The sequence below is a fragment of the Ambystoma mexicanum genome, chromosome 1q (genome assembly GCF_040938575.1).
Source record: "Ambystoma mexicanum isolate Mex_15411 chromosome 1q, UKY_AmexF1_1, whole genome shotgun sequence".
In the NCBI taxonomy this organism is placed as follows: domain Eukaryota; kingdom Metazoa; phylum Chordata; class Amphibia; order Caudata; family Ambystomatidae; genus Ambystoma; species Ambystoma mexicanum.
Genome location: NC_090922.1, coordinates 1,003,358,992 through 1,003,374,565, shown reverse-complemented (window position 1 = coordinate 1,003,374,565; position 15,574 = coordinate 1,003,358,992). Strand labels below are relative to the sequence as shown.

General features: G+C 43.2%; 1 protein-coding gene across 1 annotated transcript in view; it reads left to right on the top strand.

Annotated features, from left to right (window-relative positions):
• The window catches only part of AK5 (adenylate kinase 5), a 3,278,219-nt gene that overhangs the window by 367,331 nt on the left and 2,895,314 nt on the right, over nucleotides 1–15,574 (top strand). Inside the window, exon 3 of the mRNA XM_069641673.1 lies at nucleotides 337–504. Within this exon, the coding sequence (XP_069497774.1) occupies nucleotides 337–504 (168 nt within the window). The remainder of the gene's footprint in view (nucleotides 1–336; nucleotides 505–15,574) is intronic.

Here is a 15,574-nt window from a genome sequence, read left to right as displayed (position 1 = left end):
TATGAAAAAGGTGAAGATCAAGCACAATAATGTGAAAGTAACGAAATGAAGGGAGTAAAAGAAGATTGACCCTCATGCTTGACCTCAAAGAGTAAAGTAGTAAATGTTATTTGGTATGCAATACTGGCTTTTAGATCATGCCATACAAGCTTGCAATCCAAGCAAGTGAAGCTTGCCTGAGATAGGTGTTGGTGGAACTTTGATTCTATGTTAGGCAGGGGAGGGGGCTGGGACAAATTCCACACATACAAAAGTAGTGACTCAAATGTTGTTTTACATAGTTCTCTGTCAGTGTGTTGCTATATGCAGGTAATGTTTTATCTTGTGTTTCTACAGTGTTGCCAGACAGTGCTAATTATCCATACAGGCGATATGACCGACTGCCGCCAATTCACCAGTTTTCCATTGAAAGTGACACAGACATGACAGAAACTGCAGAGCTTATTGAGGAGTATGAAGTCTTTGATCCTGCACTATCAAGACCAAAAATTATCCTAGTCATAGGTATGGAATTAAACTGTGATAGCTACTGTATGTCAAACACATATGGCATGTTTTATGTTTTTTTTTTGTAAGTGACAAAGTGTATGACGGTAGACGAGGCTCCCTGGTTCGCAACATGCTTGACACCACTCTGGAGAGCTGCCTCAAAGATGTTCATTTTCGAGGCCAAATAATTTAGACTGCATCAGTTCTTAGGAAACCTTTTCCATTGGCAAGGAATGAAAAAAGGCAACACATTCTTTAACTTATCCCATGGCTTGTAAAATTGTACTTAAAGGACAGGGGTCCTTACTAACAAAACCGTTAGGTAATGAGTTGGTTCAAAAGGTTGGCTTTTTCATTTGTGACAGACAATATAAAGGTGATTTCTCAGTCCCTAATGCCTCTTATATATTGAAATGCAGTGCATTTGTTTGGTATGTAACAAACACATTGTGAGTGTGACAAACCCACGTACAGTGTGAATAGTATGCAGTTTCTGTGTAGTCTAGAAGGCATACGTTAGAGCCAAGGAACATGTTACATTCGCAATTATCTCCAATCACCCGTTAGATTCATGGAAGAGCTTACTCAGTTCTGCACCTATGGCCTAAACTGCAGATCAATCATGTTTTCATTTGGAGCTGCTCTACACTTTCCAAATGTGCCAGGAAGTGGAAGAGTACATTTAAACCTCACTATTACTATCTCAAAGTAACTTTCTTTCTATCTCCTAAAACATTTGCTATGATCTCATTGATGGGGCCATCAGTGTGCACTGGTTTTTGCAGTGATGTCACAAGTGATGTCATACATGATGTCATCATTGATTACATGTGTGATGTTATCAGTATGCTAATGGTCTGCGAAACAGTGGGCAGAGTTTCAGGAAATTTGTTGCTCTAATCTGGCACCTTAATGGCAGTTTAAATAATGTTTTTTCTCACTGAATTTCCAGGTTTTTGTTGAACTGAACGTTTTCATGTTAACTGTCACTTAGCTGAAGCCTTTTCATTGAATGTCAAATGTCTGATGGTGCTATTCCCCCTACCCCACCTGTAATTCTACTTTTTTTCTTCTGAATCATAACTGATGCCTTATGCAACTTCATCAATGTGCATTCATAAACTATGCACCAGGATTATTTTCCTGCATTGGGGGGATCCCTTCGGTCAGGGCCACCTGCCTCATGCCCTGCTTTGCCTCTGATAAGGAAGGTTAAGAGGGACTGGTATGAGGAAAAGCATAAGAGACTCGATGATGAAGAGGCACTGCTATGAGGAAGAGCGAATGGGATGAGGAGGAGGAACTGGGATCAGGGTATTATCATTTAGATCTACAATGTAATCACAACCTATAATGTATAAAATGTTAATAAAGGTATAAAGTTATAAAGATGTCAATCCAAACGAAAACGTAGCCCACACCTCTTTCATCCTGCACCTCTGTTTTCTACATTAATTTGTATATATAGGTTACCTTTTTCTATGTGTACTTCTACACATGGATTACATATGTATATATATATATATATATATTTATATATATATGTATATATTCACTAAAAACGTTCTTAGAGGGACGTTATGGTTACAGGTAACACCGAAAAGAAAAGAAAATCGCTAGTTATGGTAAGCTAAGCAACCATAACTCGTGCCACCAGTGTGCACTGCAAGGACTAACACCCATGACATGAAAGATGCCATCACAAATCTCATTCATGACATCAATGATGACATCACATGTGCATGTAGTTTTAATAGGAAGCCTCCATAAGGGATTGTTATTGTAATGGTGGCAGAAAACTATCAACAATTATTGTAAGAACTATCATGAGATAAGTAGGTCATGGAAGAATGCATTGCTATACACACCATTGTATTAGACACTTCACTGTACATGAAGGAACGTATGTGCAAACATAGCCTTTGTCTGCACCATGTCTCATGGAAGTGTAACCTTCAAAATCCTTCCATGTTACATAGCGAAATCATGAATGCATTCGTTTTAGAGTGTCGGGTACTGTGAAACATGTAAGAAGTAGCTACCATTGCCTTTATAGCTACATAATTGCACTACTGCACAGAAACCATAAAGACACCACAATGCATACAAACATGACCATATACATTGAAATTAAAACAAGCTAAAAAGGAGCAGTATTACCAGAAACTGTTCATAACATGACTGATTATCTTCATGCACAGAAACCAGTGCTGTGTTTTACACTTTCCTCTTCCCCTATATGTGTATGTATCATATGATGTGAGTGAACAGTAAGGAAAGTAGTGTAAGAACATATGAGAAGGGTGCCGTACACAAATATAGAACCTTTTGAATTGTTTGTTCCTGACTGTTAGCGAAGAAAAACACCTGACCTACTTATGGTAGTGAACAAAACAGAGGGAGCCAAACGTGATGTCATCAGTGATGTCATGAATGAGATTTGTGATGGCATCTTTGATGTCATTGGTGTTAGTCCTTGCAGTGCACACTGATGGCACAACTTATGGTTGCTTAGCTTACCCAAACTGTCGAATTTCAGGGTTTTTTCGGTTTTACCTGTAACCATAATGTCCATGTAAGAACGTTTTTACATTGAATTTCATAGGTTTTTTATAGTTCAACTTAACCATAACATCCCTTTAACAATGTTTTTTGTTAGTGAATTTCATATATTTTTATTAGGGCACTGTAAACATAACATTGCTTTAGCATAGTGTATGTAGAAATGATGCTATGTTTGTAATACCGCACCCTCACCATAAAGTCCCCTTAGCAATATTTTTTGTGGCTGATTATGATATAAAACTCCTTTCAGAGTGTGACAATGTAAGTGGCAATGAAGGGAGGCAGTGCGACACGCATCGTATACCCTCCACACAATTGTATGCTAAATGGAAGGAACCATGGTAGTGTGGAAAACACTGCAGTGGAAACAGGTAGCAATGGGTGGCTGTTGAAACAGATGGTTTTGTGTTGCAGTGCATTTTCAAGAGCGCTAGTGTGCAACAGCAAGCACAAACATTATTCCTAGACTTCCAAAAAGGGCAGCAAGGCAATGTATGTAGAGCGTGCAGTAATATCAACAGGAACACTATTTGTGGGGAAAACTGCTCGTGCAAATTCCCATTTGTATAGTACGAAAATGGCACAAGTTGTAAAAAGACACAAATACACTTCTTCACAATGTACTGCACATTCTCCATTTCCGGACCAAATAAAAAATAACGTGCCTACATGGGTGTCTGCATAATGCGATACACAATTATGCAGGAGATTGGAAACAGAAGCACTACCTGGCCTACTGTTTCCTTCAGCACAAAAAGCACTGAAAATCGTGTTATATGGTTCATTTGTCCCTCCACAAGCAATAACAATAATATCATCCTGATTGATCATCACCAAAGTCTCACACAGACAAACCAAAAACAATCACTTCATTGTAGGTGCTCCATACGCGTACAAACCCACATGATACACTCCACACAACTCCCACCGGACTCTGTTTTCCATTCACTGTCAAGTAATGTATGTGCAATTCACCCACAAAGCATATGCTGTGGCTTGTACAACACACAGCCGAAATCTCACCCTCTGCATTTAGGTCGACAAATATACTGTATACTACAGTCTGTCCGTGCACTCCACAGCCATAAAGCTTATTGCGCAATCCCGTGTCCTCCACAGTCCCAAATATAAGGTGGCCATCTGTAAAAGGGGCATATATTACACGTACAACCCTGCAACTATCGCTATGTCCGCTGACTTTTCCAGGTGTGCACGCACGGGAGTAGGGGAATAAATGTCAACCAGGGTAGGGGATGTCCTTTGTAGTGGTGGCTCTTAAAAAAGCCGTTTTTTTATTTTTTAAAACAGCTTCCACAGTAGTAAATCTTTTTTTGGGCTTTTATAATAGTTTTTATTTGTTCCACTGCACCTCACATTCTTACAATAGCGTCTTCAGTGCAGCCTGTAGATTGGAAAACCAAATGTCATTGCCACTGGGCGACAATGAAATGCCATTTCCATTGAGAAGGTGCACATATCGATAACCAATGTTGTCATTGTCACAGGAGTACATCCCAGCAGAACGCAAAAAGTTATACATGCTTCTTTTGATAAGATGCCTTCCCACGTCTGGCTGCCGACAACATTCATTGGGATAGTTATATACTGGACTTGGTGGTATACATGAGAAAAGCAGATTTGCATTGGCAAAAATGTGCTGCACGTCTTTCATCATCTTTTTGAGTTGACGGTACACACTTGCACAAGCTATGGAACCCAAAAGCAATGCTCCATAGTGCAGTACCACAACGTATACAGTACCTAAATTGGCCACTCGTCGACATTCTGCAAGCAAATGGTCTAAAGTACACACAGCGACACTGCACCACAAAGTCTCCACATCGTCCAAATTCAAATTGCCATTAAGGCCTCTTTCCACGGCATACTGGAGCAGATCTAGCACAAAGCGATCACCCACTATGAAAACTGTGCGTCTCACCATCTCTGCCAGCCTCACTACACAGAGTAATGTAACAAAATACATTTTCACAACATTAGCCCTACTTTAACAAATCTGCACACAGCATAGTAAAGAACCCATACAAGCTACACTTGAACCATACCCTATGCCATACTGCCAGTATGCACACACAGCACCCAGTGCCCACACTGCGTGACTTTTTATTGCACCATCTCCAATCACACATCAAAAACTTTACCATGTTCTACCAGCGACCTCACCTGCGGAACCAAATATACACACCAGCCAGCTCACTTCTGCCGCTCTATGGCATCTGAAATGTACTCCACAACCATTCTTTACAGGCCAACACCCGCTACCAGATACACAGTCAAAATTGCATTAGTAGCGTGGGTTTCCTCAAGTCCTACGCCTCTTCGGCCATGCACCCAGTAGGCTAGGCATTGAACACAGGCACTGCAACGTAATGCCACCATGCATGTGACCATATCACCAACTATGCCAATCCACATACACACCACTGCCATCAGTACTCCTACCCAACCCGCCCACACATCCACTAATCACATACTGAACCTCTGCATTGCACCCATTCACGAAAACAGGTCGCTATCAGGGGAATCCACAAACATACCAGAGCCTCTACCACCCCTACCCACACCCATTCACAAAGTGTTGTGTCACTACCAACCTACCCACAACCTTTTCACAACATTGGCCCTACTTCAACAAATCAGCATACAGCATAGTAACCAAGCACATTTAAGGTGCACTTCTACCATATCCTCTTCCATACTAACATTATGTAAACCCAGCACCCAGTGCCCACTCTGCATACCTTTTCACCTAACCATCTCCAAGTACACATCAAAAACTTTACCATCTTGTAACAGTGTCCTCACCTGCGAAACAAAACATGCACGCATGGCAGCTCACTTCTCCTGCTCTATTGCGTCTGAAATGTGCTCCACACTCATTCTTTACCAGTCACCACCATCCAACGCTGCAGAATCCAAAATACATTGCTGCTGTGTGTGTCCTAAAGTTCTAGTATCTTGACTGCATGGCCTACGGTCTACGGCCTTCGGTCATGCACCCAACAGTCTAGGCCTTCAATACTCTCACTGCTACATAATGGCACCATCCTTTTCACCATGTAGCCAACTTCGACTATCTACATACACAGCACTACCACCAGTATGCCTACCCAACCTACGCACCGCCATGGGACTATGCAGCAACAAATTGTACCATTTACGATAATGTAGAAAGAAAGCACTTTCTCCTGCACGCCTGTGCACTTTCATGCACATACAATGGCCTTCCCCACTTCCATTCCCAAAGTATTGTGTCTTTGCCAAACTGCCCACATTCAGTTCGCAACACTGGCCTACTGCAACCAATGTGCACACACCGAACTATGCAAGCACCACCCTGTACCGGATGCACACCCACATTTGGGTTAATGCAGTGGGTATGCTAAAGCCCCACATGCTTCAGTGCATGTCCTACGGTGTACAGCCTTTGCCCATGCACCCAATAGTCTAATCTTTCCACTGACCCAACGCAACTTCCTACACCCATGCATGCCTCCATGTGCCTAACCACTGCATTCCAGCCACATAGCACAGCCACCCGCACTCCTGTCCAAACAATGTCATATGCAATTCATTCCCTTTCTAAAATTGATCTACCACCACTCACCATGGTTGCCACAAACAGGTCACGGCAGAAGCTATTAGGCCGTTACAACACCTACCTCCATTCACCACAAAAAGTACTCGCCTGTCTAGCTACCCGCGACTTCAGGCAGTACATGCGAAAACTACAGGCACTTCTCCATCTTCTTTTACCTACCTACATATGTCACATGAACCACTTCCCACTCCCCCACCCATTCCCTCCCTTCTTGCCATCAACACATCACATGGCATTCGGTACATTTTCCAGACCCTTCCTCAACCGCACTGTCCTCCGATACACCATGGCGGCGTTTCCCAAAGACTTTGATGCACAGCACACTTCCCTCCAGCCAACCACCGTCCGCGTCCTACGTTCGCCGACATCACAGCGTATCGCAGGCCAATGACACTTCAGTCCGTGAAGCAGACCCAGATATCACACATTTTTGGGGAGGTACGTTTTAGTAATTTTCAACAAAAGTACTGGTCAGATTTCCACCAAACACGCTTTCTGACCCAAGCCCCTGCTCCTTCTGCAAATTTGGTGAAAATCCATACAGCTGTTCGGGCTGTAGCCGTGCGCAAAGATATTCCCCATTCAGTCTATGGGAAAAAAATGTTTGGGACCCCCCTTATAACTTTACCCCCCTACACGAAACCTCACCCAACTTGGCGAACAAATTCAGAGCCGGCCATATACTTTTTTTTTGCAAAGTTTGGCGAGGATTCCTCCAGGGGGAGCAAAGTTATAAGCCGCTGAAAAAATGATCTTCCTACGAGTTTAGCAACTTAACCATAACTACACCGCCGCTACTGCGGGCTGTGTAATATATATATATTCAATGACAAAACTTTGTTAAAGGGACGTTATGGTTCAGCTGCACTAATAAAAAGCTATGAAATTCAATTAAAAAACGTTGTTAAAGTTTATGGTTGCTTAGCTTACCGTAACTGTAATCTCTTTTTGTTTCTGGTGTGCAATGACAGAAGTGCATAAATAAAAGGGGCAGTACGGATGGACAAGTGCTCATGGGAGCCCAGGAGCGAAGTGCCAAAGAATCCCGAGGTGGGAGTCTACTAGCTAACTGCTGGGACAGAGATTCCCAATGTCCCTTTAACAGAGTATGCTCTGGGAATTTAATCGGTTTTCATAAGTAAACATTTTTCATAATATTACATTACTGTATATAAGTAATTCATTCCTATTTTAACATATATGAAAGAACTATAAACCTCCTTTAACAAACATATTTTTTGCAATGCATACTTATTTGAGCCGTTATCAGCAGAGCATACCCAAATAGGCAAATCAGAGTAGACATTTGTCCTTGCTGAAGGCCAGGCCCTCTGCCCACGGTAAAAAAAGTTCTATCACTATTTTTTGTACTTACCTTTAGACAATTTCAAGAAAGTAAAACACAGGACAGATTTCCAAAAGCACCCTTTAAGGTCCTTGCTGATGCTCCTCACAAAACTTTGCTGCAATCCTGTCCAGCACTCCTGGCTGCAGCCGTAGCATTTATTTTTCCCATTTAAACCTACAACTTCGACCATGCCACATGCGGGCAACTTTGCTGCAATCCCGTCCATCACTCCGGGCTGCAGTCGCAAGCCAATCTTTTTTTCCATTTAAACCTACAGCTTCACCATGCCCCAATAAGTAAATCAAAGTAGGTATTCATCCTTGCCGAGGGCTGGTCCCATTGTCCATACATCAAACTTATATCACTATTTTTTGTGCCACTGCAAAAGTTATATCACTATTTTCTGTACTTGCGTTTGCACACTTTCAATAAAATAAAACACAGGACAGATTTGCAGAGGCATCCTTTTAGGTCCTTGCTGATGCTCCTCGCATAGGTTTGTTGTCATTCAGTACAGCACTTCAGGCTGTAGCCGCAAGCAATATATTTCTTCCCATTCAAACCTAGGGTTCAGCCATGCTGCATGCCCCATTAGTACCGGGCACTCATGTCCACAGGATTACACTGAAAGGTGATTGGCTAATTTCCGAGCCATACCTCAGTGTAATCCCATGGACGCACGTATGTGCACTGCCTGCCTTCGTTCTGATGGGGGCGTGGCAGCCCCTTAGCCAATGAGGATGCTTGAAACTGGGCAATCCCCACTCCGGGCCTCCCCAAGGCTGGAGGCTGCCTTCGCCCCCCAACGGGCACTCAGGTAAGTTATTTTATTCCTCCACCCCCCTCCCCTGCAAACTATTCACTCCCCACCCTCCCAACCACACTTACTTTCTTTTTTCTTCTTTTCCCGGGAGCGAACATGCTGGGAACATTTCTGTCCCCAGCACGTCTGCTCCCGATGGTTGCCATGGAAAGGGAAAACTGAATACGTTTTCCCTTTCTCAGCGGGCATTTTATTTGACTTTTTTTTTCTGTTTCGAAACACGGCAGCGTTTTGGAACAGAAAGATTGCTATTAATACCCCGGTCTAACAGGCCGGGGTTCTAATGGCTATAAGCCCCTCGACAGCAGGCCAATACCGCCCAAGGTAATGCCCCTGGAGCCTCGTTACTGTAACTATGGGCCCCAGGGGCATTACCTGGGGCGGTATTGGCCCGCTGTCTCGGGTGTTATTGCCACAATAATCAAATCAGAGTACACGATTATCAGGTAATTGCAGGGCGGTATAATGGGAAGATCACTGTGCTTCATCTAGTACTTTAAACAGATTACCCTGCTGTTGGTGATGGGGTTATTTTGTGAAGGTGCCCTTCCTTCTTCAAGTGTTAGGTTTTGAATAGGAGAGTGAGCTCTGTTCACCTCAGCATTGGGTTATTCAAGAAGTAACTGTTGTCGTAATGAAGCAGTCTTCAAAACCATTCTTAATGCTATGTTTATTGTTAGAACTCATCCGACACGTAATTTAACCCTCCAGAGTCTTTCTTTAGGCATGTGGTTTGTGGGCCAGTCATTGATGCGAGGTCATGGAAATGAGTACAGCAACATTCCTAATATCTTGTCCCACTACGGTTGCACATAAGGGTGGCTAATGATTTCAAGGGGTGGCCTGGTGACCACGGGGGCACCTGGTTTGTTGTGCTTGGTAATTATCTGTTAATTAGCATTGTCTTGGAGTCTTTGCATCCATAGTCACAGCGATCTGTTGATTCAATCCTGTGCAGCAGTTCAGGCTGTAGCCACGGATAGAATTGTAGCCACAGGCAAAATTTATTTTCCCATTCAAACCTATCCCGATTTTCAAAAGCTTCCCCACATAGCCAGTGCCTGGTGGCCATGCCCACTTTAACCCCATTCCAGTTTTCCATGGTCATGCCCAGTAGCCAGATTATCTGTGTCATGACTCGGACAATCTGGCCACTACCCATGGCCACAGGCCATGACTCGGACAATCTGACCACTGCCCATGGCCACAGACTCCATCAGTCCCCAAAGGTATATCACAATTTTTTGTACCTACATTAGGACACTTTTTAGACACTGACACATTTGCAAAACTATGCTTTCAAGTCCTTGCGAATGCTCCCTGAACAACTTTCCTGCAAATCCATCCATGTCTTAATTTTTGGAAAAGTGTCAACATGTACTTACATAAAATAGTCATATATGTTAGCTTCCAGTTGACAACATCCATTCAGACTTTGCAAGAAAATTCAAGGTTGGGTCTATAATCGTTCTAAAATATTTTGTGCACATTTGCCAAATGGCAATGAAGTTATAACCCATCTAAAAATGGTGAAACCCCCCTCTAATTTGCCCCCTCTTCACAAAATCCCACCAAACTTTGCAAAAACATTCAAATCTGGGTCTTAAAATTTTGTGCAGATTCGTGAAACATCACGAAATTTATAAGCCTTTCAAATATGTTGGGACCCCTCCTCTAATTGTTCCCTATGGCAAAACAGCACCAAACTAGTTCACATCTAGAATAGCATCACAAAATATCATACAGTTTCATTGAGTGGCGGTAAAGTTATACGCCATCCAAAAACTGCTTTTCACCAACCCTGTAATGCAAAAATATGTATGGATGCCCCCAAACATCTTAGATGTCCACGAACATCACATAGCTGTCCCTGAACTATTCACAGACATCGGAGATGAAAAACCGCCATTATTTTTGGCTTTTTATGGCCATATACCATCCCATCCTTATCCCCCTTGCCTCCCCATAGATTGTTTTATTAGTTTAATAAGTGCAATGTTGTGTTTTTTAATATGTTTTTACAGCAATATTTACAAGCAACGGCGGCTGTCGGCGAATCCAACATGGTGGGCATTTCCCAAAAATATGACACACCTCACGCTATTCACGATCCACTCAGTGGGGGTGCGTCTGATGTCCGCTGACATCATGCCACCCTCTGGACCAATCACAAAGGAGAGGGCTAGTGATCTCCTTCTCCCTTGGTCGTCGGTCCAGAACCCTCTTGGTTCTTTACCTGTTGCTGCTGATATACCTGGTTCATTACCTACAAGGTATTTTCTTGGCTCCCTTTTTTTTTAAGGCAGTCTCTGTATTTCTAAAATGGCCTCAGACCCTGGTTCTTGGGCCTGCTGTGCACTTCTGACCTCCTGACCACCCTGGTACCTCTGGGTCCCTTCTGAGTCTTCGCTGTCCGCCCGGATTGCTCCTGCTACTTTGTTCATTCTCCCACATTCTTTCCCTCTCGCGGGTTCCTTTGTGAAGCAGTTCCTCCGCAGCAGTGAAGGCTGGAGGATTTCTCCACATCTGCACGATTTAGTGGTTTCCTTCCACCTAGCTTCTCTGCCTGCACGGAGTGCTTCTTCTGCTCCATTTGGTCACCCGCATTCTCTCTCGCTCTGGTTTCTTGCTGGCTGCATCTGCTCCACAGCGGTGAAGGCTGGGCAGCTGGAGGCTCTCTCCACATCTGCATGGCTCAGTGGCTTCCGTACACCTGATTTCCATTCCTTCCAGCCCTTTATCCATCCTGTACTCAACCAACCCTTCCTGGGCTCAAATGGAACACTGCACTACTATGTAGGAACTTGCACCTGTCACCTCGTCTCACCCCTTTGTCCTATGTAAACGCTCTCCTTCTCTAAACTGGAATCATTCCTGCCTGCTATAAAACAGTCCCAGTGCTACGTCTTCTTACAAAATCTAGTGCAGGCCCCAAAAATACCACCAAAGACATGAAGGACCATAGTGAGAGTGTTTTTAAAAGTGAAAACAATAATCCAGCGATTTAGAGGGAGTTTTTCCACCTTTGATACAGCACTCCAATCCAACCCATGAAATGTGGCCACAACAGAAGCTGAACCATTTGAAATGTATAAAATCCACATACTCATTTTTTGAATAATAGAATTTCTATCCTGTTCTCACCCATTTAATCCGGATTATAAGAATAGCCTTACAAAAGTGCTGTGTGGCACGAAACATGTCACCTGTCTTCAAGAAACAACACGAATAAAATATATTTTGCACAAATGAATAGGATTACCTCATGATTGTGCATAAGGAATACATATATTTTTCTTGGTTACAGAACTATATGGAGTACATAGTTACTAAGGAGCTAGAATCTGCCTTTTACACCAGACCACAATAGTACCTCAATCTAAAGACCTGTCATCCACTACTATAAAATCCTTGAAAGGGTGGTCTTCAACTGATTTGTGTGATTGGATATTTAGAAAAAAGCCAGAGCTGTTTGTACTTTTGTCCAAAATCCTTCTAAGACCACTATTGCTTTAGAAGGTTATGTGGTTTCATTTAAGTTTGTTGATGTGAGCCTATTTGCTTATTTTGGGTAAGAAAGCTGCAGGTTAAAAGTGGGTCGCACAGCTCATTCAAGGAGCACACATTGGCAATGTGTGCAGCATGGGGATGAGCTCATGGTCCAGCGCAGTTGATTTACCAGTTCTGTTTTAAGGGGGGGATCTTCTCGGTCTGTGGGTCATAACATTTCCTATGTTTCTATTCTGGGCCATGTCTCACCACTGGGTTATGGATGCCGCCTATTCACTGTGTATTACAAGGGAGAGGAGACAGTCTCACTGCTACTGCTGATGCACGTTTTCTGCATACATAAGCCCCTTTGGCTGAACGATTGAGGGTTTTGAGGTCTGGCTTGCAGAGTGGGAGGTGGAGTCCTTGGGCAAGGAAGTCTCTGAATCAGTTGCTGAAAGCCTGAAATTGACCTGACTCATGTGTACCTTCTTCTGAATATATCCAGGACCATGTGAGAGGTGAGGGTGTGAGGAGGTGAAGGAAGCATCCTTTTCAACATCTAATAAGTACAACACTACTAGAAAATATTACCCAGCGAGTCAGCCCATGTTTGTTTGAGGGAACACAATTTAGGAGAGATATTTGCAAAACCCAATCTAAACAATTAAACATCTAGAGAGTCAGTTGAAGGCTGTTTGAGAAATGACATATCATTCCATTACCAATGCTAAGCCATTTGAAGAATGACCATACCAATGTCTTGTGTGAGCTATAAATTAAACATTTGAACTTGTAAAGTGCTGCACCTAGTATAAAAACTGCATTGTGTGCAGGTGGGAACATGGGTAGAAAAAAAAGGAAACCAACAGGAGGGTGGCTATAAGCATTTATTTAAAAAGATATGCAGCTATCGAAGATAATAATAGAGAGGCAGTTTCTCTCAGCGATGTGGGTAAGGAGTTCTGAAGAGAGCCGAAGACCACAAACAATAGCACAAGTGTCTTGCAGCAGATGTCCATGGTACACAGGGCAAGCCTACGCCGATAAGCAGGAGCGAGGGAAGCTCCCGTGCCCGTGGTACCGGCCTTGACTTCAAAGAAAAGAGAAGCCAAGCAGTTCATCACAGCCAGTGAGTCGAGGGGAGAACCGATAAGAACCAGGCTGTGTTAATTGAGAATCGCAAAGTGGCAAGATCGAACCATGTTCACAGAACTGTGAAAGAACTGTAAAAGTGTAAAGGGGAGACCAGCTGCAGAGATAACCAGCACCATGTGGGTGGTAATTCGAGAGACTTTGGTTGGTCCCTGATTGAAAATCTACAGATACCAGAAGGCCATAGGAGAGCCGGCAGAATAGGTCAAAGTGGTCATACTGAGGTTTAAGCAAAATCCCTATGCAATAGACTTTGAGCTACAAACTGTGTGAAAGAAAGGGAGGTGAATCCCGCAAACATTGAATTGTGTAAAAGAGAACATTGAAAGTAAAGAGGGGTCAGCACCCAGATGAGTGGGATCCAGGGGCGAGCCACTATCACCCTAATTGAGGGTCACAGTAAACCCAGTGGAGGGAGGTTAAGAATCACGGTGGTCTGAGCCTGGCAGAGGGGGATCCAATGGTTAAAAGTTGTCACCCCAAAGATTGGTCAAAGTGAAAGCAAAAGTAAAGAGACGGCAAGAGTTAACCCGAAGGAGGGATTTCAGAGAAGAGGTGCAAAGAGTAAAGTCCCAAGAAACAGTGTGTCGATAGACATGAACCTGGCCAAGGGATGTCCACTATGAACTGTTTGAAAAGACATTGAAAAAAGCAAGGGAACTGAATCCAGCTAAAAAGAGAAGAAGGGTCTGAACCCGGCATAGGGAGATCCAGAGGTGAAGCTATCATTCAAAGTTAATTGAGAAAAGAACTGATATCTACATTGGGGAATACGATGAAGTGAAGGGTCAGCGCCCAGAAGTGCGGGACCCAGGAGTGAAGCCATCACCGCATGTGAACAATGGTTAAGAATTGAAAAACAATTGAGAAGGGTCAGCGCCCAGAATTGGGGGACCCAAGCGTGAACCAATATCACCCTTACGAACTTTCATTTGTTGAAGGAACTTTTGTTTTGTTGTTTTGGTGATGTCAGGCCCTCGAAGACAAGAGACTTTCAAAGGAAATGAGACTTGGTTATCGACGGTCATGAGAGCTGCCATTGGAACTGTTGTCTCGTTCTGGAGAAGCCTGAGAATATACTGTGCTCCATGATCCCACCTTACCCCATGCTCAAAACGTGGGGAACAGAGACCCAGACTACCACATCCTGACATATTATTTGAGAATACCTCTTTCTTTTCTTGAAAACTATCCCACCCCCTTTTTCTCTTAGTTGTAAGGTTTGGCAATAGGTTTCTTAGTATAGGCCCTTTTTATTTTCATCTGACGCCACTAGGACTGCCTTATTTTCATTTGATGGTCGACGCTTGCTCCCATCTTAGATTTAGGTTTAGATTAGGCCTTTTCCCAACCTGCATACAATTCAATAAACACCCTTCAACTCTGATCACTTGTGCCTGTCTTACTTATTGCCACCATGAGTTCCTCACAGGGGCGAGAAAAAAAAAAAGCATATCGCCTGTGGAACTACAGTGAATGTTTTGTACCACTAAAATCTTGATTACTACAGATTTTGGGCCTGGTGGTAAAGTTGGATTTCTGTTTGGACAAATGAACAGGTGCCAATCCGAGAATACATTTGAAAACCAGGCAAAGGATTTTGAACATAATCCTTCGTCCACCGGGCATCCAATGAAGTGAGAAGCCAAAATGTGAGATAGGAGCAGATTTTTGCACTCATAAAATAAGTCTAAGTGCCGCATTTTGGGCAACTTGCAGCCTTGATATAGTGTGTTTTGGGAGTACCTGCCAGAAAAGCATTGGCTTAATCCAGTTTGGAATTCACCATTGCACAGACTACTGCTGAATGGTCGACACAGGCAATACAAAAGTGAGCATGATGAGCCATCCGAATTTGGACGAGAATGGATTTGATTTTGCCCCCACCTATTTACAGCCTATTTACAGCCCAAATGATGTTGTCACACACAGCCCAGATGTTTGATATGCTGGTAAAGAGTAGTAGGTAGCTTAAAAAGATATGGGGTAGGGGTAAAGCAAGCAAAATTGTGAACCAGGTGTTTTGGATCTGCGTTTTTTGATGAATTGAGTGGGAGCTTATTTGAGATCTTCCAGGATCTATGTT